Source organism: Marmota flaviventris, chromosome 7 (genome assembly GCF_047511675.1).
Source record: "Marmota flaviventris isolate mMarFla1 chromosome 7, mMarFla1.hap1, whole genome shotgun sequence".
In the NCBI taxonomy this organism is placed as follows: Eukaryota; Metazoa; Chordata; class Mammalia; order Rodentia; family Sciuridae; genus Marmota; species Marmota flaviventris.
Window position 1 is genome coordinate 137,138,402 of NC_092504.1, and position 23,528 is coordinate 137,161,929.

The window sequence follows — 23,528 nt, forward strand, 5'->3', positions numbered from 1 at the left end:
ACCTCCTGGGCGCAGATCCCAGCCCGGAGGCTTTTTAACTGTGTGATCAGCTTGGAACCTTGCTTAAACGTCAAGCTTTGCGTTCTTTGCCACTTTATAGTCATATTTTTCATAATGGCCTGCATACAGTACTAGATGTCAGTTGATTGAATGAATTCATAAGAGTGAAATCTGTCACTGATTTTCAATCTATATAATTTTCAAGGGTTTTTTTAAATGAAGAAAAGTAATATAAAACCATGACATGGTGGTTTGAGAATAAATATATTAAGTCATTTTCTTTTCCTCTTCTCATTCATAGAGAGTTTTACATTCACAGTTACTTTCCATGCACATTCACTGAATTCTTTAACTCATGAGATTAAACAAAAACAAAACAAAACAAAACAAAAAACCTCATGATAAAGCCTGGAAACAAATCATGGATTAGTTTGATGAAGATTGCAGGAAGAATTTGAGAGCTTTGGTGGCAACTACCTTTTGATGGCACCTACCTTGGGGAAAAGTGTATAGGGCGCTCAGGAGAAGATTTAATAAGGAGAAAGACTACATAGGATACTTTAAGGATAAATAGAATCATTACAATTTTGTTTACTAATGATGAAAGTTATTTGGAAAATACTCTTAGAATCCAAGCACTAAAGTCTTGTAACATAAAATATAAATAAAAACCAAAAACTATGGTTTGTGTTCACTTTCATCACAATCACATGAGCCAAACAATTAAAAATGTAGACAAAAATATTTCCCATTTCATTATTCAGTTTATTTGAAAACAACACATCATTTACACCCAGAAGGAACTCTGCTTTTACTCACACTTTTTTTAATCTGTCAGCTTTGAGTGTAAATACAGTTAAATCTGCAAGGACTGGCTTAATATCAACTTAAATCACAATATGACAACATACAAGGTTCAAATGTAGGAGAAGTTATAAGCAAGTCTTTGGTCAGTCAGTGAGAAGTTCATGAAGAGTCAGTGAACTTTAAGAAAGAGTTTGAGCTTGCACATTCAATTTTCCCTTTTAATAAGTTTTTGTGTTAACTTCATGGCCACTAAAAACCAGAACACTTTCAATCTTAACTGACTCAAAACCAATTAAATCTTTCTGTGGTTATTGCCTACACACACATATTTAACCGTCTTTAGAAGAAAAAACAATCTCATTTTCTTAATAGTCAGATGGAGTAAAACCTGTAACAATCCTCAAATACCTAATTGGACATACTTGAACATATTTTTAAAATGTCTTGATAAATTTTGCTAACATTATTTTGTTTATATGACAGTGTGAATGCAGGGGAAAAAAGACTTCTTAAATTGTTAAACGGAAAACCAAATCAAGGTGCATTTATGACACGTTGGTTCAGTGGAACTTTATTTCAATCCACAAAAATACTATCTATTAAAAAGCACTAAAACTAGAGGCTATTTCAAGTTAAGTTTTTATTACTAGTGTTATAATTTCTTCCAATGTTATGTGTTTTGTGAAAAAAAAATGGTTCAAGCTCAGACAGAATTACTTTTTAAAACTGGACACTAATCTATCCACAAGTGTAAATTTTACTTATTTTTTTTTCTTGCACAAAATGTAAATTTTCTCTTTCCTTCTATCTGAGGAAACAAACATGTTGGAAGAAATAACTGCTAACTGTGCAGGATCTTCGGGGTACTTCTGAGTGCATACCTTATCACCACAGAGTTAAATATTCAGTCAACAGCTGTGTTCTTTCTCTAAAGACCCACGAGGAGCAGACCGTACTATCTTCCGGAGACGAGCAAGTCCGTGCCCCGAAATACTCGAGAGGGGCAGCCTGATGAGGGAGTCTGACAGTCCGGGTTCCCCCGCAGCGGTGGGAACCTACATGCTTTCAACTCCTTTGGCAGGTGGGTGAAAAGCGGGCTTTCCCAGTCCAGAAATGCTCAGAATATCCGCAACTGTAGATGAAGAATCTGAGAGCTTTGGTGGCACCTACCTTTTGGAATTTAAAATAGGGGCCTAATACGCTGACCACTTGGCGCCACCCGCCCGCGCGCTCGCCGGCCGCGATACTAGGGTGGCTCAGCCTGCTGTCAGCCAGGTTCCCACGGACCCGCCCACCTCTTGACAGCCAGCCAATAGAGTGCCGGGTCCGCAGGAAGCGCGGTGACGTGAGCGCTGACGCCCGCGTGATGACGGAGGAGGCGTCGCCGTCTCCAAGGAACGGTCCGGGGCACCGGTTTCAAAGTCGCAGGGCGGGCCGAGTGGACTTCGGCTGCTGGCCCGGGGCTTCGTGGAGGTCCCAGCGTTGCCCCTAGCTTCGCGAAGGTCGCCGCCGCCGAACCGCCCGCCCGCCCCTTCGGCGAACGCGCCGGCGGCCCGCCGGACCCCGAGAGACCCGCGGGACACCTCCGCACCCGGGTCCCCCTCGCTCCCGGTGGGATTCGGCCGAACGTGCAGCGAGTCCACTTGGTGAGCCCGCAGCGGCTCTGAAATCTGAAGTGTCCGCCCGGGCGAGGGGCTCGCTGCGCCTCGGGGCCGGGCGCGGGGCCGGCGGCCGGCGGCGGGCGCTGCGTGAGTGGGATGCCAATGCCCAGCTCCGGCGCCTGACAGCCTCGCGAGCGCGGCCGGAGTTGTGTTTTCCCGCATCGCGAGCTCGGAGCAAGGGAAAGGTGCTGGAAGCTCCCAGCTGAAACTGTGTCGAAATGGCCACAGAAGTCGACCCTCTGGGAGACCAAAGTAAGCTTCACATTCCTTTATTGGGAATTCATAAATGATGCCGAATGTCGTCATCGTGAACCAGGGTGTTTTGAATGCCTGCTGGGTCCCAGCGTGGACATTTGTAAGAAGTTAAAAGAAGTTAGCTGCATAAAAAGCGTGGTGATGTGTGCTCGAGGATGGGCAGAGCGTTCGGTCAGTGCTTGAAGGTTTACTTAAGCTTACTGGGACGCTGAACGTGTTTGTTATGCGCCTCTTGTGCTCTGAAGAAATGAGAGGGCTAATGGCCAGGAAGGGTTTCCAAGTCTGCTGAGAACTGAGAACCCAGAGGCACAGCACTCGCCATTTGTTTAGAAGATGTTCATTGAACTACTGTTTCTATTATGTGCCAGGCACTATACAAGCAGAGATGAAGAGAACAGTGTTAAATTCTTGGAGGGAAATATATGAATCCCACAGATACATCAAAGTGGCAGCAACTGCTGGCTCTCCAATTATCAGTTTCCTCATAGGATAATTGGAATTATTAAATAGGCATCAAAATACGTAAAGGGTTTAGAGTAGTGTCAGATACATTGTGCTAAAAAAAAATATTATTAAACTATTGTCAAGGAAATGCTACTTGGGCCGAAACTCGAAGTATCAGCATATTTTTTTTGTGTGTGAGAACTACATGGATATCCCAAATAGTACACTATTTGCAGTATTGAAGGATTAAGAATACAGTTTGTTTAAAGATTTGCAACAAGGTTGGCATGAATGGAATATGGAGGTTTGTATAGGGAAATAGTAAATGGTATTGAAGTGCAGGAATGGAACTGGATGGTCAAAGGCCTTGTCTTCCATGTGCTGAGGAATTTGGATCATTGCATAGGTTATATATAATAACACTGCAAGGAATTCAGTTGAAATTGACATGATCGAGTTGTGATTTGGAAAGGCCAGTCTGGTGGTTTTGAAGGACTTGCTTGTTAGAAGAATGCCATCAAGTAACTGTTGTCATTACTCAGGTAAGAACTGAATTAAGGCAGATTCAGATAGATTGAAGATCAAGGAATTTGGAAGGAGGAAGGGGGACAACTTAAGTTTTTGGCTTGAGCAATGGGGATGGTAGAAAAAAGGCTGTAAGTTCCATTTTGGAATCATAAGCCAGTGGTTAAGAATTTAGCCTCTGAGTTTAGTCTGTGTGGGTCCGTAGTATTCCTCACTCTGCATGTTTTCAAGTCTTTGGCCTTGGGCAAGTTTCTTAGCTTCTTTGAGTCTGAGTTTTCTCATTTCTAAAATTAGTATATAAACACAACAACCCTTATGGAGTTCTGAGACTTAGATGATGCAAATAAAGCCCTTAGCCTGATTTCTGGTTTATATTACATACAGTACACACACAGTGTCTGACATAATTGACATCACTGTAATACTGTAACATTAGCATTAGAAATAACCCTGCTCTGTAGTATGACTAACGGGCCACCATCTGAGTGATGTGGGACAGGAATTGCATGGTGAGGAGATTGGCTAGGGTGGAGAGAATACCTGAGTTTTAGAAAGAATGAGTTATAGAAGAATGAGCCAGTCATTATTCTTAGATAAAACTGAGATCTAAATACTAGACCAATAACCAAATAAGACAGTCAAAGCATAGTAATTTACTTCTTGAAAAATGAGAGCTAGTTCAGAAGACAGGTGGAGCGAGGAAGGAAATCTCAAATAGAAGAAGAAAAGATTCACAGTATTGAAATAACTATTTATGCATGAAAGTGGAGCATAGAATGGTAGGGTTTGCATGAAGACATGAGAATGAGGGTCTATGACCCTTCTTCTTTTTCCTTTAAATATACCTTACATGCCAGTTAAAGGTGATAGGTTACCCCACTAAGAAAACCAACCTATATACAAGCTCAGACAGAGTAGATGGGCTCTGTCTTCCCACCTGCCTCTCACCTTCTCTACATTGACGTCTGTGGATCTTGATTTCTTCTTTTCATTTTTTCCATTTGAATTTGGTAGTCTCATTCAAGACAGTTTGGTTTGGTTTGGTATTTTTGATGTGGTAGCTCTACATTACATTACCTCTAAGAATTACTTTTTCATCTTTACATGTGATAAGCACAGACTACTCTATATCCAGTCATTCTTCTAGTAGAGTAAACTTCTAGCATATTGGCAGTGTACCATTTTCCACCTCCATCTGGAAAGGGGGGTCTGATAGTCCTTAAGGGACCTGTTCAAAGAGGGACTTTTTAAAAATCAGTTTGAGGAACAATGTTTTCATTCCTGTAGGTATGGTCAGTGATGTACTCATTTTTTTCTTTTCATTCTCTTAACTGTGCCTTTATTAGAGCAGAAATTTTTAATTTGTTTCTTTTATGAGTTGTGCTTTTGGTGTCATATCTAAGAAATCATTGCCTAGTCCAGGGCTGCAAGATTTTCTTTAAGAAGTTTTGTAGTTTTAGGTTTTATGTTTAAATCCACTGTTAAATAGTAAAATTTTGTCCAAGGTATAAGGTAAGAGTCCAGGTTCACTTTTTTTTGTGCATGTGATTGCTCAATCAAAAAGACAATTATTTCTCTACCAGATTACTTTTGTACCTTTGCTAAAAATCAGTTGTCTAATGTGTGTTGATTTATTTCTGAACTCTGTTCCACTGATCTATTTGTATACCTGGATACTAGTACCCCACTATCTTGATTATTGCAGCTTTACGATAACTCTTGAAATCAAAGTTTAAGTTTGTTCTTGTTCATCTACCTTGTTCTTGGATAGGCAGAATTAATATCATCCAAAAAAAAAAATGACCATACTACCAAAAGCACTATACAGATTCAATGCAATCCCATTCAAAATCCCAATGACATTCCTCATAGAAATGGAAAAAGCAGTTATGAAATTCATCTGTAAAAATAAGAGACCCAAAATAGCCAAAGCAGTTCTTAGCAAGAAGAATGAAGCAGGCGGCATCACTATTCCAGACCTTAAACTATACTACCAAGCAATAGTAACAAAAACATCATGGTATTGGCACCAAAATAGACCTGTGTAGACCAGTGGTACAGATTAGAGGACACAGAGACAAACCCACATAATTACAGTTATCTCATATTAGACAAATATGCCAAAAACATATATTAGAGAAAAGATAGCCTCTTTAACAAATAGTGCTGGGAAAACTGGAAATCCATCTGCAACAAAATGAAATTAAACCTCTATCTCTTACCATGCACAAAACTCAACTCAGAGTGGATCAAGGACCTAGAATTAAACCAGAGACCTTGCACCTAATGGAAGAAAAAGTATGCCCAAATCTCCATCATGTCAGATTAGGTCCCAACTTCCTTAATAAGACTCGTTTGGCGCAAGAATTAAAACCAAGAATCAATAAATGGGATGGATTTAAACTAAAAAGCTTCTTCAATCAGTGAGAGAGCCTACAGAATGGGAGCAAATCTGTACCACAACACATCAGGTAGAGCACTAATCTCTAGGATATATAAAGCACTCAAAAACCTTGACACCAAAAAAACCAAATAACCCAATCAATAAATGGGCCAAGGAACTGAACAGACACTTCTCAGAAGAGGATATACAATCAATCAACAAATATATGCAAAAATGTTCAACATCTTTAGCAATTAGAGAAATGCAAATCAAAACTACTCTAAGATTTCATTCTCACTCCAGTCAGAATGGCAACTATTAAGAACACGAACAATGATAAGTGTTGGCAAGGATGTGGGGGAAAAGGCACACTCATATGTTGCTGGTGGGACTGCAAATTGGTGCAGCCAATCTGGAAAGCAGTGTGGAGATCCTTGGAAAACTGGGAATGGAACCACCATTTGACCCAGCTATACCCAAAGGACTTAAAAACAGCATACTGAAGAGACACAGCCACATCAATGTTTATAGCAGCACAATTCACAATAGCTAAATTGTAGAACCAACCCAGATGCTTTTCAGTAGATGAATGGATAGGGAAACTTTGGTATACATATACAGTGGAATATTACTCAGCATTAAAAGAGAGTAAAATCATGGCAGGTAAATGGGTGGAGTTAGAGAATATAATGCTAAGTGAAGTAAGCCAATCCCCAAAAAGCAAAGGCTCAATGTTTTCTTTGATATGAGGATGCTGACTCATAATGGTGAGGGAGGGGGTGGGGAGGAAGGAACTTCAGATAGGACAAAGGGGAGGAAGAAAAGGAAGGGAGCATGGGAGTAGGAAAGATGGTGGAATGAGTTAGACATGATTACCCTAAGTACATGTATGAAGACACGAATGGTGTCTTTGTGTACGGAATACTTTGTGTACAACCAGTTACTTGAAAAATTGTGCTCTATATGTGTAATATGAAATGAATTGCATTCTGCCATCATATATAACAAATTAGAATAAATAAATAATTTAATTTTTAAAAAAGTTTGTTCTTTTTCAGTAAAGGTGCTGGAATTTTGAGAGGCATTGTATTGAATTCATTGTTCAATTTATGTAAATTCATGACTTAATGATATTGAGTCCTCTGACCAGCGAAAATGCATACTTCTCTGCAATATTTTATAGTTTTAATATATAGGTTTTGTCATCTTTTGTCAAATTTATCCCTATGTACTGAAGTTTTTGATGCTGTTATCAATGGTATTCTTTTACTTTCAGTTTGACTTTTTTCTTTTTTTTTTTTTAATTTGTTTTAATTAGTTACACATGACAGTGCAATCATCTTGACATATCATACATGTGAATCAGATGGGGTATAATTTCTCATTTTTCTGAGTGTACAAGTTGCAGAATCACATTGGTCATGCAGTCACGTATATACATACAGCAATAATAAAGTCTATTTTATTCTGCTGCCCTTCCTTTCCTCCCACCCCTCTCCTCCCCTCCCCTCCCATCACTTCTCTCTACCCAATCTAATGTGACACACTTCTTTTTTTTTTTTACTTCTTTCATTGCTAATATATAGAAAATTTTTTTTGCATGCCACCTTGTTAAACTCATTAATTACAGTAAATTTTAGGTAGGCTTTTTAACTTAGACAATCTTATTATCTGAATGAAATGCAATTTTGCCTCTTCTTTCTAATCTGGATGCCTTTCATTTCCTTTTCTTGCTTTAGTGCTCTCACTAGAATTTCCTAGAGAATTGAGCAGAAGTGATAAGATGGGAATTGACATCCTATCTTGTTCCTGTTCTTGGGGAGAAAACATCTTTTATATGTGTAAGACTTTTTAAGATTTTTTTATAGGTGTAGATGGGCACAGTACCATCTATTTATTTATTTTTTTTTATGTGATGCTGAGGATCAAACCCAGTGCTCATACAAGCTATGCAAGTGCTCTACTACTGGGCTACAAGCCTGTCCCCCTATTTTTTTTATAGGTATCTTTATCAGGATGTTGAGAATGTTCATTTCCATTTCTAGTTTGCCAAGAGATTTTATTGGAATAGATACTAGGTATTTTTTCAAATGCTTTTTCTGAATCCACTGATATGATCATATTTTTTCAATTTTTACTTCAATAGGGAAAGTTATGCTGATTATGCTGATTAATTTTCAGATGTTAAATCCACCAGCCTTTCTGAGATAAACTCTACTGTGTAATATAAACCTTTTTCTACATTGTTGAATTTGATTTTATCCAAGTTTGCTTAAAATTTTAATATCTATGTTCATGAAACCAACCATCCCCTTTCTTTTTTACTTGCTTTCTTCTAATGTCTGTCTTATTTTTGATATCAGGTAATGCTGACCTCTTAGAATTACGTAGGAAACATTTTGTCCTCTTGAATTTTTTGTGAGTGTTTGTGTAGGATTGGTATATTTTGTCCTTTAATTGTTCGGTAGAATTCACCAGTGAAGCCAAGTGGACCTGGAGTTTTCTTTGTGGAAGGATCTTAAACTACAAATTCAACTTCTTAAATAGAAAGCTATTCATTACTTTGTTGTGTACTTAAAGAGTAATCTCTTTAGGTCTTAAACTCCCAGAGTTCTTCCTCTGTGCAACCTTCTCTCTTATATAGATTGAGCATTGCTATTTCAAAGATGTGAAGTTTGCAATGCTTGGAAATCCAAAACTTTTGAGCATCGACATGAAAAACTTATGGATTCTGGAGCTTTTCCGATTTTTGATTAGGATGCTTAACTATTAAAGTCTATGCAAATATTCCAAAATCCAAAGAACTCCCAAATCTGAAACACTTCTGTACCAAGCACTTTGGATAACCTATATTGTTTCCTGCCAGTTCTAGTTCAGTTGGGCTCCACCAAATCTCTGCTCCATCTTTTTGTTGCAGCCTGATGGTGTTTGCCTCCTGTCCTCTCCCTGTACCATGAGCTGAAAAGTCTCTCCAGTCATTCAATGGAGGCAGTCCTAGAGCTTATCTCATTTGTGTCATATCTCTAGTCACCATTATCTGGTGTCTGATGGCCTACACACTCAACTTATTTGGGTTTTGTTTGTATCGTTATGGGCATAAGCAAAAGTACTCTTAAGTTGCCCCACTTTTGATGTTTTCAACTCTAGTATCTTACTCCAGCTACAACTGTTCTTTGACCTCATCGAGATTTCTATTCTATGAACTCTTTATTGTCTTCCATTCTCCTAATGCTTTCCCCAATTCATTTTTATTACTTTCTTGCACAGTCTATAACTGCTGTGCATTAGTCCATCTACTCTTTTGTAAGTTATTAGTATGATTATTCCCCTACTTCTCTATAGTATATGCCCAGTAACACCTTATCCAGGGATCAGCTGCTTACTTTGCCTTACTGTTATGCTCAGAGCCTGTTGTCCCATACCCACAGATCTCAACTGGATAAGTACCACCTCAAACTCAAGGTTAACTAATAACCAGTATGTGGCTGACCTGGGAATTGAACCCAGGTAGTCTGGTTTTGTTGTCCATGTTTTTAACTATTCCCTAAAAAACAGACTTGCAAGAAAGGAAAATTATAAACTCATGTTACTTATGTGTATTGGAACTAAAATCCAAAATAAAGTTTTAACAAATCCAGCAGTGAATTTGTGTGTGTGTGTGTGTGTGTTTATGTACATATACATACATTCATTTAATTATTGGGCTGATTCAAGCAATGAAAAGATAGCTTGCCATTATAAAATTATATAGTTTACAAAAGAATATTTAGATTCACGAAGAAATATCAAATTATGTCTTAGAGAACTCAGTATGGTAAATATGTCAGTTCTCCCACAAATTAATGGATAGATTCAATGCAATCCATTTTGACAATCTAGTTCTAAAAGCTTTGTGAACAAGTGATCAAGAGTTTAAAGAGAAGCCAGGTGGGAAATTTCGTTTTACTAGGTGTTAAAACTTACTATAAGCATCCAATTATTCACTCAATATAATCCTTGCAAATTGATAGATCATAGGTCAGTGAAATAAAAATTCAGAAATGGATTCACATGTTCACAAATACTTAAGATAAAGCAATATACAAACCAGTGGGAAGAGTTCAAATTGCTAAGTGAATGATACTAGGGTAATTGGCCATCCAAACAGGAAAGAAAAATAAAAGTATCTTTCCTACAGTATGTAAAAAAATCATCTCCAGATTGATTGAAGGAATAAATTTTCTTTAAACTTTCAGAAAAAAAGCATAAGAGGGTATCTTTATGTCTTCAGGATGGGGAAGATTTCCTCAATAGAGGTTTTTTTTAAGTGAAAGGACAAAATATATGAATAGACTACATTAGAAATAAAAACTTGGTTATCACAAAAGACATCATCAATAAATGACTACACCAGTTACAGAAGCAACTGGTTAATATGTATGTATTTGGTTATCTGTAACATAACACAACAGAAAATATGAATATAAAGCCTAGTGAAGTATTACAAAGTACAATACTTATGAAACCACAACTAAGGTCAAGAAATAGAACATTGCTAGAACCTCAGAACAACCACTCCTTCTCTTCAAATATCGTCAAAGGTAACCAGGGTCTTTAATTTTACACTATAATTTAGTTTTACCTGGATTGAAGTTTAAAATACAAGATCATAAACTGTGTGTTCTTTTATGTGTGACTTGTTTTCTCCAACCTGAGATTTCAGATTTATTCATATCATTGTACATATACATAATTTGTTCATATTCATTAGTCTTGGCTATTTTCTTTGCATTTCCATCTATATTTTAGAATCAGATTTTCAATTTCTATAATTTTTTTGAGTATGATCGGAATTGCACTGAATCTATCGATCAGTGTTGGGAGAATTGACAGTTTTACGGTAAACCATGAATATCTCCTAAGTCATTTATTTAGGTCTGTAATTTCTCTCTCCTGGGTGTTTCAGGGTTTTGTTTTTTTCGTGTGTGTGTGTGCACGTGTGTGTGCACGTGTGTGTAAGGGTCTTACACTTCTTTGGTTATATTTATTCCTAGGCATTGATGTTATTTGATGATACTGCAAATGACATCTTTTATTGTTTTCTAGTATTATATAACCTGTCATTTTTTTGTATAATTATTTTTTTTATTTCTTGTCTAACAACCTTATTAAACTCGATTATTAATTTTAAGATTTTTTCCCTTTGTATTCTTTTGCATTAACTGCATACACACTTTTAATTATAAAAATAACAGGGTTTTCTTTATTTATGGCCTTTATACTTTTTGTTTCTTTTAGTTATTGCCTCATTGCATTAACTTACACTTCCACTAGAGTGTTGAGTAAATATCATGAAAATTTATCCTTGTGTCAGCCTGATTTCCAAGAGAAAGTTTTCAACATTTTTTACCTTACTATGATATTTATTCTGTGCTTTTGTAAGTTTTCATTATCATATTATGAAATACTTTGTCATAAAATTATCTTGAATTTCATCAATTCTTCTTTGACATTCTTGCTTTTTTTTTTTTTTTTTTTAATACTGGGATTGAACCCAGGGGTGCTTAACCACTGCACATCCCCAGCCCTTTTTATTTTGAAACAAGGTCTTTATAAGTTGCGTAGGTCCTCATAAGTTTTTGAAGCTGGCTTTGAACTTGTGATCCTCCTGCGTCAGCTTCCTGAGACTCTGGGATTGTAGGTGTGCACTACCATGCCTGGCCGAGATTAGTAGTTTTGATCTTCTTTTTGTAAGTTTATTTTGTATTTGTCCTCTGGGTTTATCTTTATTAGTTCCCTCATTTAACTTTCTTTAGGTTTAATGTGCTGTTCTTTTTTTTTTTTTTTTTTTTTTTAGCTTTTTTGGAATGGATTTGTAGCTTCAGGCTTTTTTTTCCCCCCTATTACAGATTGAGCATTTCTAATCTGAAAATCCCAAATCCAAAGCTTTTGTTTCCCCATTTACAGTGGTTAGGTTGTATAGGTATACAAAAGGGACTCATTTTAAGTTCTTAAATAGTATGTTGAAATTAATTGTTCATCTTATGTTGAGGAGCAGTGGAAGTGGACTCTAGCCATTTTTCATAGGTTATATCAAATAACTACTACTATTTGTCTAGTTTTAAAAAGCTGAACATTACCCAATGAGCTTAAATTGGTTTTTCCCTTTGTTTCAGATCAAAGACTAAGTGAAGATTTTGGGACACATCAAATGGAAAAATTTTCCAAACATTCATCTATACAGGTATGTAAATTAATTAAGGTCTAATGAGCCAGATTCATATTTAGTTGTAAATATATCTACATAAATCAATATACATATAGTATAAGTTCTACTTAAAATTATTCTCATGTGAAGTTGTCTACAACACTTTCAAATTTTGCTTACAACTTCGATTTTTGTAAGAGGAAAGTTTGTTTTTGCTTGATGAAATTACACTTTTTGTCCACAAGAATTGCTTATTCTCCCTCAATGTTGGAGGAATGCGTGGTGTTAAAATGTCTTGTGAGTTCCAAAAATAAAATTCATTCAGGTTTTCAAACATCCTAAATTTGTTTCTAAAAATGTATCTAGTTGTGTGCTATAACTCTCAATTCTCATAAATTGTGATAGAAGTATAAATTAACTCAAATAGTAATATATAGAATTTTTTAAATAGTTATTTCCTTGAATATCATGTTTTAATAAAAATGTTGGGTGTAAAGAAATTTTTTAACCATTAAGATTTCTTATTGAACTCCATGTATAGAGTATTAAAAGAACAGTGGTGGCTCCTAGGTTAGCAATGGTTCTCTTCTGAAACAATGAATGTTTTGTTTTGCCTAAGTGTATCTTATAATTGGAACAGAAATGTTTTTAATGTATAAAAAATGAAGAAATCGTTTTTGAGGTATTAGAAAGGGCCAGTTTATTGTTGGCTTGAATATAGTTATAATTTTTTTAATGTATCCTCAATGTTCGGTTGCTGCTCTGTGTTTTTATTTCCAAAAATTGAACTCAAGAGTCCATAGAATCCTAAAGCTATCCATCCTCTATTCACTGTGATTATCATGTTATTTTTTATATATATTACTTTTTTATGGATTCTTAACAAAGAACTGTAATCATTTAAATGATAGAAAATCTTTCATAATCCAACAACCTTTAATTTCATTAGTTTCTTAGGGTTTTTGTTTGTTCTGTTTTGTTGTGTCTCTGCTGAATATTTTGTAGCATAGACCTGAAAAGATCTCTGGGCAAGTTATTGCAATGCATCTGCTTGAAGCTATGACTGACTTGATTATTAAAGATGGTTTTACCAGATAGCGTAGCAGTGATCCAGATAGCTCTTCAGATGTACCTGCATTATGCATTGTGATTATAATTAGTTGAAGCCTGAGGGTAGCAGACCAAGAGGGACAAATCTGCACTCACCCAAAAGTATACCCTTTCAGAGCGATTATACCTCTTTTAATTCTCTGAAGGTGCAGGTTCTCTTATACATACATCAGTCAAATCCTGATTCCTGTCTCTTATTTTTAGTGGTAGCATTTTGTTCCTTCCTAAGATTCCTCTACAGTCCCCCATATCTTTAGCACATGTTGCTGTTTCAAAACTCCCATCCCCATGGGTCTTGCTTTTTACTACATAGTTTGTGATCGTGAGAAGGGAGGTGATACAAAAGCAGAGAGGGAGATTAGTCTGCTTTCTCCATAATGCCCATAGTCTCGGCCTATGCAGTGAGTGTTCCTTTTGAGGTTCTTTACTCCAGAAACATTAATTGAATTTCTGGAAAAAAATCCTCAGGAGAATTTTGTTTGTTTGTTTTCTGTTCATTTTATAGTAAGGGGAAAAGTACACAGGAAATTATTATCAAGGAGCACAGGGGACCCAGAAGCGCGGGCTCAGATCTCTTATCACTGTCATCTGGTTGCTACTGCAAGCAGTAGAAATCCTTCATGAATTTTTTGCCTCCTTTGTACAGCTATGTGTCCCAGATGTCTAGAATAGTTCTTATCAGGAGGTGCTTGATCAATATTTCTTGATCTTTCCCCTCCATCCCTACCTGATGATCTTTCAACATGATTTGAATTGTCACATATAGTGAAAGTCAGGGAGATGTGAAATGTTATGATCAGCTTAGGAAACACAAGTGCATATTTTGTCATTTTATTTTTCAAGATGGTACATGAGGTACCCTAGAATTACCAGGACTTGTGTTAGATGAACATATTTTATGGTTTTCCAATATTGGAAAAATAAAGTTGCAGGAATTTGATATTTCTTGTATTTTTAGTTTGAACTTCAAAAATATTTTTTTATGTGTGAAAATTAGATGTGTAATGGTGAAAAATCCTTTAGTGGTATTAGTATAAAATGTTCATGTGAGCTTATATTGGAGCAAAGTAAGTTTTGTGAATTGCTTTTTAAAATGACCATTTGAAGAGTATTGTTCTTAGAAGAATACATGTTATCTTTAGAACTAGCTATACTTAAATTCTCTGAACATCTCTGAATTTTGGAGTCTTTCAATAGGTTGAAAAACTTATATATTTAATATATTAAGTATCTGGCTCATTATATATTCATAATATAATCAGCTTTTTAAAGAATCTTATTTCTGCATTTATAATTATTTGTAACTTTTAAAAGATGTTTTAAATAGCAACTGTTTATTAAATGATCCCTTCAGGATTCTTATGAAATTTAGTTTCTTTTTAATTATTTTGTATTTCTCTATATAAGTAGAAAATATTTCCAGTGGCATTGCACTCTGAGAGTGTCATAATGGGCACTAGATGAAAAATATGCAAAGATTAGAAAATATTTCATTTAAGGAAGTGAGTGGGAAATTAATTTCTGTCTTTTCCTAATTCTTTCTTCCTGGGTTTTTTGGTTTGTTTGTTTGTTTCTACTGCATACTTGCCTTTTCTTGCACCCAGGCTAATTGAATCCTCTTTGTAACCTATGCCATGGCAGTATGTGTGTACTGAGAGGTGAGGCTAATATTTTGGCTCTCTTTGGATATGCTGAGGAGACAGGGTGAAATATTAAAAATAAGTTACTTTTTCTGAAAGCTAACCTAAAAATATTTTCCTCCTCTATCTTGGGAATTCTCTTTTTTCCTCATTATCACTTGTAAACAAAATTTAAATTTAAAAAGAATAGTCTGCTAGGAAAAAAAAAGACATATTAAGCTGCAATTAAAAGGATGTAAGGAATAACCTAAAAGCACAGTGCCAGAGCTGTGTGAGTGTGGTCTGGTGGGGAAGGACATTGGCTTATTCAACAAACACTGTGCTAGGTAAACTCTGGAGCCAGAGCTATGAAAAAGATAGACGAAGGATCCTCCTCCCATGGAAGAGATATGAATTAATTAAATAATTAAAATCACAAAATTCTACAAAGAAAATAAATAGGGAACTGTGATACAGTCTTTGTAGGTCATCAGGTAATAGAGACCGGTTTTTGGAAGGTCAGAGAAGGCCTTTCTAACTCAAGATAGAACAGAAAATAAAGAACTAACCAAAGACTGTACCAAGAAGAGGCCCTGAGAAAGGAAAGGATTTGGCATGTTTTATGCAGTATGCAGGAGTCGTTCCCAACTCAGATCAAATAGTGGATATATGAAAATCGCATGGAAGCAGACACTGAGGCGTTGTGGGTTAACAGATATAAGACTCGGCAGGTTAAATACAGCACTCTATCTGTACTCTTTGACTTGAGTCACATACCGAGCTTTCAGGACATTGTTGTCTGATAGAACTTTCTCTGATAGAAATATACAATTGTGCACTGTCCATTTTGGTAGCTACTAGTCTCATGAAACTTTGAGCATTTGAAATTAGGCTAATACACATGAGAAAGTGAATTTTTAAATTTAATTTGGCTTTTAAATTAATGAAATTAGGTTTAGCTAGTCTTGTATGCTTAAACTCCCAATCTGATGAATCATCCATGTAAACCCTGGAAGCACTGATTTTTCATCATCCTGTGACAGTAAGATATTATTTAACACATTTTTTAAACAAAGATCCACCTGAGTTTAGCAATTTCTTATGCTGTTTATCTTATGCTGTACTGATAAAAGATGAAGATCACTCTCCCTATGATCTGAATAAAAAGCTTAAAGGATTTGCTGAAATCCTCTAAAATGTACAAGAACATCATCACAAAATGCTAGTTAGGCTGTACTTTATTTGGGGAATAAATGGATGGGGAGTATGCCATTTACTTATTTGATAGACAATACTGATTAGAATCAAAGGCAAAATTAAAAACTCAGAATTGTAATTAGAATGTTTGATGAGTGCATAATTTTGTTAGAGGAAGAAAAATATCCAGAGAATGTGCTTACCTAACTGCAATCTATTGACTTTTTTTTTTCTGTGTTTCACGATCACCATCATGTTACAAAGTCATCATGAAATCAAAGATTAATAGAAATTAATGAGGATCAGTTTTTTTAAAGATTCAGTGTATAAAAAGTTCTATAAATATTTTGTTTATTTAGCATAGTTTGTTCAATTCTTTTTAGAGAGTGTAGAAAGGTCATTTACAAATGTTTATATAGTCAGTTTTAGTCTTATTCTGCCCAGCATGATTTTTTTCAACTACATCTTGTATTATTAAGTAATGGAATCTTTTTTTCTAAAAATTTCACTATCAAATGGGAAGGGATTGCTAAATCTACATTTTTTATTCTTCCAAAGATTTTTAAAAAATATAAGTAAATGTATCATGTTTATTCTAGGAATCTTATAACTTTTATAATTGCTTTGGATTATCGGGTCATTCATTTTTATTTCTCAGCAACTGTTACTACAAAATATTTTTAAACATTGTTTTCACAGAATTCAATTTATTAATACTTATTGAGTACTACATTTATGCAAGGAACCATGCCAAGTTCTTTAGTGATATGAATAAAATAAAATGACCGTATCAAAGGAGCGTAAGAATAAGATGTGGGGTTACAAATATTAAATAACTAGGTAAAAGGGTATGTTATTATATCTTAAAAGCATTAAAACCAAATATGCCACAAAAGAAATATAGTTGAAGAAACAGTTTGAAGGATATAGCATATTTGTTAGGCAATAAAGAGTAGGTAACATTGCAAAAGAACTTGACTGGAGGCCAAAAGAGGGGGTGATGGAAGCATTTTAGATGCACCCACTGAGAGGCCAAAGGAGGCAAGAAAGTGAGAGCTGTATTTAGTGAATAAAATAGACTTCAGTTTACGTGGTGTTTGCATACACGAGAGAAGTAAAGGAAAGTAACATTAAAAACAGTATGTTGTAGAGAGTCGTGAATGGTTGAGTCAAGGGGTTTGGACTTAATGTGTTAAGCATTAGTAGACTACTACATTTTTTAGAATAACAACTACTTTCTGAATAATCTGAGAGGAATTTACTCATTATTCATTTAGCTATCACTAATCTGGTGTATTCATATATGAACATAGGAAAGTTATGTCTGATTCATGATATAACTAGTTATGTCTACAGTCTTTCCCATTTCCATCCTCCCTCCTGTCCCCCCAACTCTGCCCTGTCCAATCTGGCACACCTCCTCACTCCTCATATCAGAGAGAACATTTGGCCTTTGGTTTTTGGAATTGGCTTATTTCACTTAGCATGATAGTCTCCAGTTCTATCCATTACTGGCAAATGCCATAATTTCATTCCTCTTTATGGCTGAGTAATATTCCATTGTATGTGTATACCACAATTTCTTTATCCATTCATCTGTTGAGATTGGTTCTATAGCTTAGTTATTTTAAATTGAGCTGCTATAAACATTGATGTGGCTGCATCACTGGAGTATGCTGATTTTAAGTCATTTGGGTATATACCAAGGAGTGGGATAACTGGGTCAAATGGTGGTTCCTTTTCCAATTTTTTTTTTTTTTTTGAGGAATCTCCATTCTGCTTCCCATAGTGGTTGCACCAATTTGCAGTCCCTCCAGCAATGTATAAAGTGTACTTTTTTCTTCACATCTTCACCGACATTTATTGTTATTGCATTCTTAATAATTGCCATTCTGACTAGAGTGAGATGAATTCTCAGTGTAGTTTTAATTTGCATTTCTCTTGCTAAAGATGTTGAACATTTTTTCATATATTTGTTAAATGACCATATTTATTCTGTGACATGTCTGTTCAATTCCTTAACCCATTTATTGATTGGATTATTTTTATTTTGGGTGTTAAGTTTTTTGAGTTCTTTATATATCCTGGAGATTAATGCTCTATCTGAGGTGTGGGTGGTAAAGATTTTCTCCCATTCTATAAGCTCTCTCTTCACATCTTAATTGTTTTCTTTGCTGTGAAGAAGCTTTTTAATTTGATACCATCCCATTTATTGATTCTTGATTTTACTTCTTGTGCTTTAGGAATCTTGTTGAGGATTTCAGTTCCTAAGCAGACATGATGGAGAGTTGAACTTACTTTTTCTTCTAGTAGGTACAGGGTCTCTGGTCTAATGCTTAGGTCCTTGATCCATTTTGAGTTGAGTTGTGTGCAGAGTGAGAGATAGGGCTCTGTTTCATGTGGTTACATATGGATATCCAGTTTTCCCAGAACTCTTTGTTGAAGAGGCTATATTTTCTTCAGTGTATGCTTATGGTGCCTTTGTGTAGTATGAAATAACTGTCTCTCTGTCCTCTATTTTGTACCATTGATCTTCATGTCTATTTTGATGCCAATACCATGCTGTTTTTGTTACTACAGCTCTTTAGTGTAATTTAAGGTCTGGTATTGTGATGCCTCCTGCTTCACTTTTCTCACTGAGGTTTGCTTTGACTATTCTGGGTCTCTTATTTTTCCAAATGAATTTCATGACTGCCTTTTCTATTTCTATGAAGAATGTCATCAGAATCTTAATAGGAATTGCATTAAATCTGTAAAGTACTTTTGGTAGTATGGTCATTTTAACATTATTAATTCTGTCTATTTAAGAACATGGAAGATCTTTCCATCTTCTAAGGTCTTCTTCAGTTTTATTCTTAAGAATTCTGTAGTTTTCATCGTAGAGGTCTTTCACCTCTTTTGTTAGATTGATTCCTCCCACCCCTTTTTGAGGCTATTGTGAATAGGATAGTTTTCCTAATTTCTCTTACAGTTGATTCATCACCAATGCATAGGAACACAATTGAGTTATGGGTGTTGATTTTATATCCATCTACTTTGCTGAATTTATGAGTTCTAGAAGTTTTCTGAGCCTTCCAAATATAGAGTCATGTCCTCAGCAAATAGTGATAGTTTGAGCTCTTCTTTTCCTATTTGTATCCCTTTAATTTCTTTCTTCTGTCTAATTGCTCTGGCTAGAGTTCCCAGAAGTATGTAGAATAGAAGTGGTGAAAAAGAACATCCCTGTCTTGTTTCAGTTTTTAGTGGGAATGCTTTCAACTTTTCTCCATGTATAATGATGTTGGCCTTTTTAGCATATATACCTTTTATAATATTGAGGTATGTTTTCCTAGTGTTTTGCACATGAATGGGTACTGTATTTTGTCAAGTGCTTTTTCTTTAAGTCTATTAATATGATAAATTACATTATTGATTTCCATATGTTGAATCAGCCTTGCATCCTTGGGATGAACCTCACTTGATCATGGTGAAATATCTTTTAAAATATGTTTTTGTATGGAATTAGCCAGAATTTTATTAAGAATTTTTCCTTCTATGTTCATCAGGGATAATGGTCTAAAATTTTCTTTCCTTGATGTGTCTTTGTATGGTTTTAGTATCTGGATGATACTAGCCTCATAGAATGAATTTGAAAGGGTACCTTTCTTTCCTATATCATGGAATAATTTGAGGAGAATTGGTGTATGTTTTTCTTTGAAGATCTGGTAGAACTCGGCTGAGAATTTGGGCCTGGGCTTTTCTTTATTGGTAGGCTTTTGATGGCATCTTCAATTTCATTGCTTGAAATTGATCTGTTTAAATTTTCTATGTCCTCCTGATTAAAATTTGGATAGGTCACATGGTTCTAGAAATTTGTTGATTGATGTCTTTAAGATTTTCTATTAGAGTATAAATTTTCAAAATAGTTTCTGATTATTATCTGTATTTCATTAGTGTCCATTGTGATATACACTTTTTCATTGTGAATTTTAGTAATTTGAGTTTTGTCTCTTTTTCTCATCATTAGCTTGGCTAAGGGTTTATCAATTTTGTTTTTTTTTCCAAAGAATCAACTTTTTATCAGGTTTTTGAATTTTTTTGTTTCAATTTCATTGGTTTCAGCTCTGATTTTAATTATTTCCTGTCTTCTGCTCTTGGTGTCGATTTGTCGTTCTTTTTCAAGGGCTTTGAAATGTAATGTTAGGTTATTTATTTGGTGACTTTATATTCTTTGAATGAATGAGCTCATGTACTGCCTTCATCGTGTCTAAGAGACTTGATATGTTCTATCACTGTTCTCATTTACCTCCGTGTGTTTTTAATTTCATCCCTGATTTCTTCTGCTATCCAGTGGTCATGCAATAGCTTATTATTAAGTGTCCAGGTGTTAGAGTAGCTTCTATTTTTAATTTTATCATTGATTTCTAATTTTATTCCATTATGATCTGCTAGAATGTAAGGTATTATCTCAGGTTTTTGTTTTTGTATTTGCTAAGAGTTGCTTAGTGGCCTATGATATGGTCTGTTTTAGAGAAGTTATGTGTGTGTTGCTGAGAAGACAGTTATTCAGTCATTGATGGGTGAAATATTCTATATATGTCTGTTTAGTCTAAATTCTTCATTGCATTTTTTTTTAGTTCTGTAGCTTCTTTATTTAGTTTTTGTTTGGAGGGTCTGTCCAGTGGTGACAGAAGTGTATTGAAATCACCCAGTATTATTGTGTTGTGATATATTTGATTTTTGGAGTTGAGAAGGGTTTGTTTGATGCTCTATTGTGTGGGGCATAAATATTTTATTATTGTTATGTCTTGTTAAGATATGATTCCCTTAAGCAATTTTGAAATGTCCTTCTTTGTCACTTCTGATTAACTTGGGCTTGAAGTCCACTTTATCTGATATGAGGATGGAAACCTCTGCCTGTTTACAAGATGCATGTGAATGATATACTTTTTCCCATCCTTTTACTGTCAGTCTGTGGATGTCTTTGCCTAGGAGGTAAGTCTCTTAGAGACAGCAGATTGTTGGGTCTTGTTTTTTTTTTTCAATCCAATCTGCTGGTCTTTCCTTTTGATTGTTGAATTTAGTCCATTTACATTCAGTGTTATTATTGAGATATGATTTATATTCCCTGTCATTTTGGTTTATAATTTGAATTATTTTTTCCTCTGACTGTTCTTCTAATGTAGTCTAATGTAGTCTCCTCCTTTTCTCTTTTATTTTTCATTTCTTCTTCATGAGATATTTTATTGAGTATGTTTGATAGACCAGGCTTTCTAGTGAATTCTTTAACTTTTGTTGATAATAGAAGGTATTTATTTTATCATCAATTATGAAGTTTAATTTTCCTGGTATAGTATTCTTGGCTGGCATCCATTTTCTTTCAGAGCTAGTATATATTTTTCTAAGACCTCTTAGTTTAGGTTTTTTTTTTTTGTTTTTTTTTTGGCAAGTGATACCAGGGATTGAACTTGGGGCACTCAACCACTGAGCCACATCTCCAGCCCCTATTTTGTATTTTATTTAGAGACAGGGTCTCACTGAGTTGCTTAGCATGTCACTTTTGCTGAGGCTGGCTTTGAACTGGGGATCCTCCTGCCTCAGCTTCCTGAGCCACTGGGATTACAGGCATGCGCCACTGTGCCTAGCTCAGACCTCCTAGTTTTGAGGATCTGGGTTGAAAAATCAGCTGAGATCTGGATTGGTTTCCCTCTAAATGCAACTTGACATTCTTCTCTGCAACTTTAATATTTTATCCTTATTCAGTATGTTAAGCATTTTTATAATAATGTGTCTTGATGTGGAACTGTTGTAATTTTGTATATTTGGGGTCCTGTAAGTCTACTGTATCTGATTTTCCATTTCATTCTTTAGGTTTAGGAAATTTTTTTATATTATTTCATTGAAAAGCATTCTTTTGGTTTATGTCTCTGAGCCTTCATCTATTCTAATAAATCTTAGATTTGATCTTTTCAGGTTATTCTGTATTTCTTGGAAGTTCTGTTCATGATCTCTTAACAACTTTTCTCCATGGTCAACTTGATTTTCAAGATTAGATATTTTGTCTTCATTGCCTGAAACTTTGTGTTCCAAGTGGTCTAATCTGTTAGTGATGCTTTCTATACAGTTTTTAATTCTTTTTGTTGATTCCCTCATTTTGAGGATTTCTACTTGAGTTTTTCAAAATTTCTATCTCTATTGAAGTGATCTCTCACTTCCTGTGTTTTCTCTCTGCTATATTCCTTACATTGTTTTTTACTTTGCAGAGTAGTCTAACTATGAACATTCTAAACTCTTTCTCTGACATTTCTTTCACTGTGGTAGTGATAGATTCTATTATTGAAGAATCTTAGTTTGTTTGGGGTGATTTGTTTCCTTGTTTTTTCATGTGTATTTCTCATTTGACAGTATGGATGTGAGGCAGAAGAGTTTCTCCCCAAGAGACTTACAGTGTCCCTGAAGGTTTCCAGTACCTCACTGTTTAGGGGGAAACAAATAATAACAACAACCAATACAAGCAATATGCTGCATTAAACTAAATAATTCCTGCTGTGATTTTTTTTTTGTGACAATATTGTCACAATAAACAAATGATTTGATTAGTTATTCCCTACAATAAAAATAGTGAGTTTGCAAAAGGGTTTACTTTTTTCAATGATGGACAGGGAGAGAACAGAAGTGATGCAGGATGTGATGATTATGAGGAAGGAGAGAGCATAGAGTAAAATATTAAAGGAAGAGTGGAAGAACAATAGAGATTGCCTATTAGAAGAAGAAAAGAGAGAAAAAGATTCAAGGGAAACAGGTAAGTGAGAGGAAAAAATATATATATGTAAATTAAAAATTTTAAAAATTAAAAATAAAAGAATACAAAATAAAATGAAATATACTAGTCAAACTTCCTAATACTCAAAAAAACTGATCCATGAAAACTAACTGGTTTCAAAAATGCTAGAAATGAGAAAAGAAAAAATGAAATAAATATAAATATGTGTAAATGTCCGTGAACAATAAGGTCACAGAGAAAAGGAAACAGGAAAGAAAAAAAAAAAAGATCTCGAAGAAAAGTTAAAGAATTGTTTCCCTTGGAGTTCAAAGGATGCTCAGCTTTTCTTCTCAGTAGTTGGTGGGGATGTTTGGAGTGTGATGCTTGCTCTACCGTCAGGGTCATCTTGCTAGTGTGGGAAAGGTAATACCCTAGGCAGAACTTCTGGAGGGGAGGTGGTTTAGGCTTAGGCGTGCTCCAGGCTCTTCGCTGGATGCCACTTGATCTGGAGATTCTAAATCAGTGCACCTCCAGGACCCAGCAATTGCCAGTCCATGCTGGAAGACCGCCCCACAGGATCTCCCTTGGGTTCCACTTT

The 23,528-nt window shown here is 35.3% G+C and overlaps 1 protein-coding gene across 4 annotated transcripts in view; it reads left to right on the plus strand.

The window, feature by feature from the left end:
* The first annotated feature begins 2,586 nt into the window (after positions 1-2,586).
* Positions 2,587-23,528, plus strand: part of Sclt1 (sodium channel and clathrin linker 1) — a 160,504-nt gene continuing 139,562 nt past the window's right edge. For all 4 annotated transcript variants that reach the window (XR_011708035.1, XR_011708036.1, XM_071614669.1 and 1 more), the window contains exons 1-2: positions 2,587-2,720; positions 12,231-12,298. Coding sequence is in view for 2 of the 4 variants with exons in the window: in XM_071614669.1 (XP_071470770.1) it covers positions 2,687-2,720; positions 12,231-12,298 (102 nt within the window). In the remaining 2 variants the exon portion in view is untranslated. The remainder of the gene's footprint in view (positions 2,721-12,230; positions 12,299-23,528) is intronic.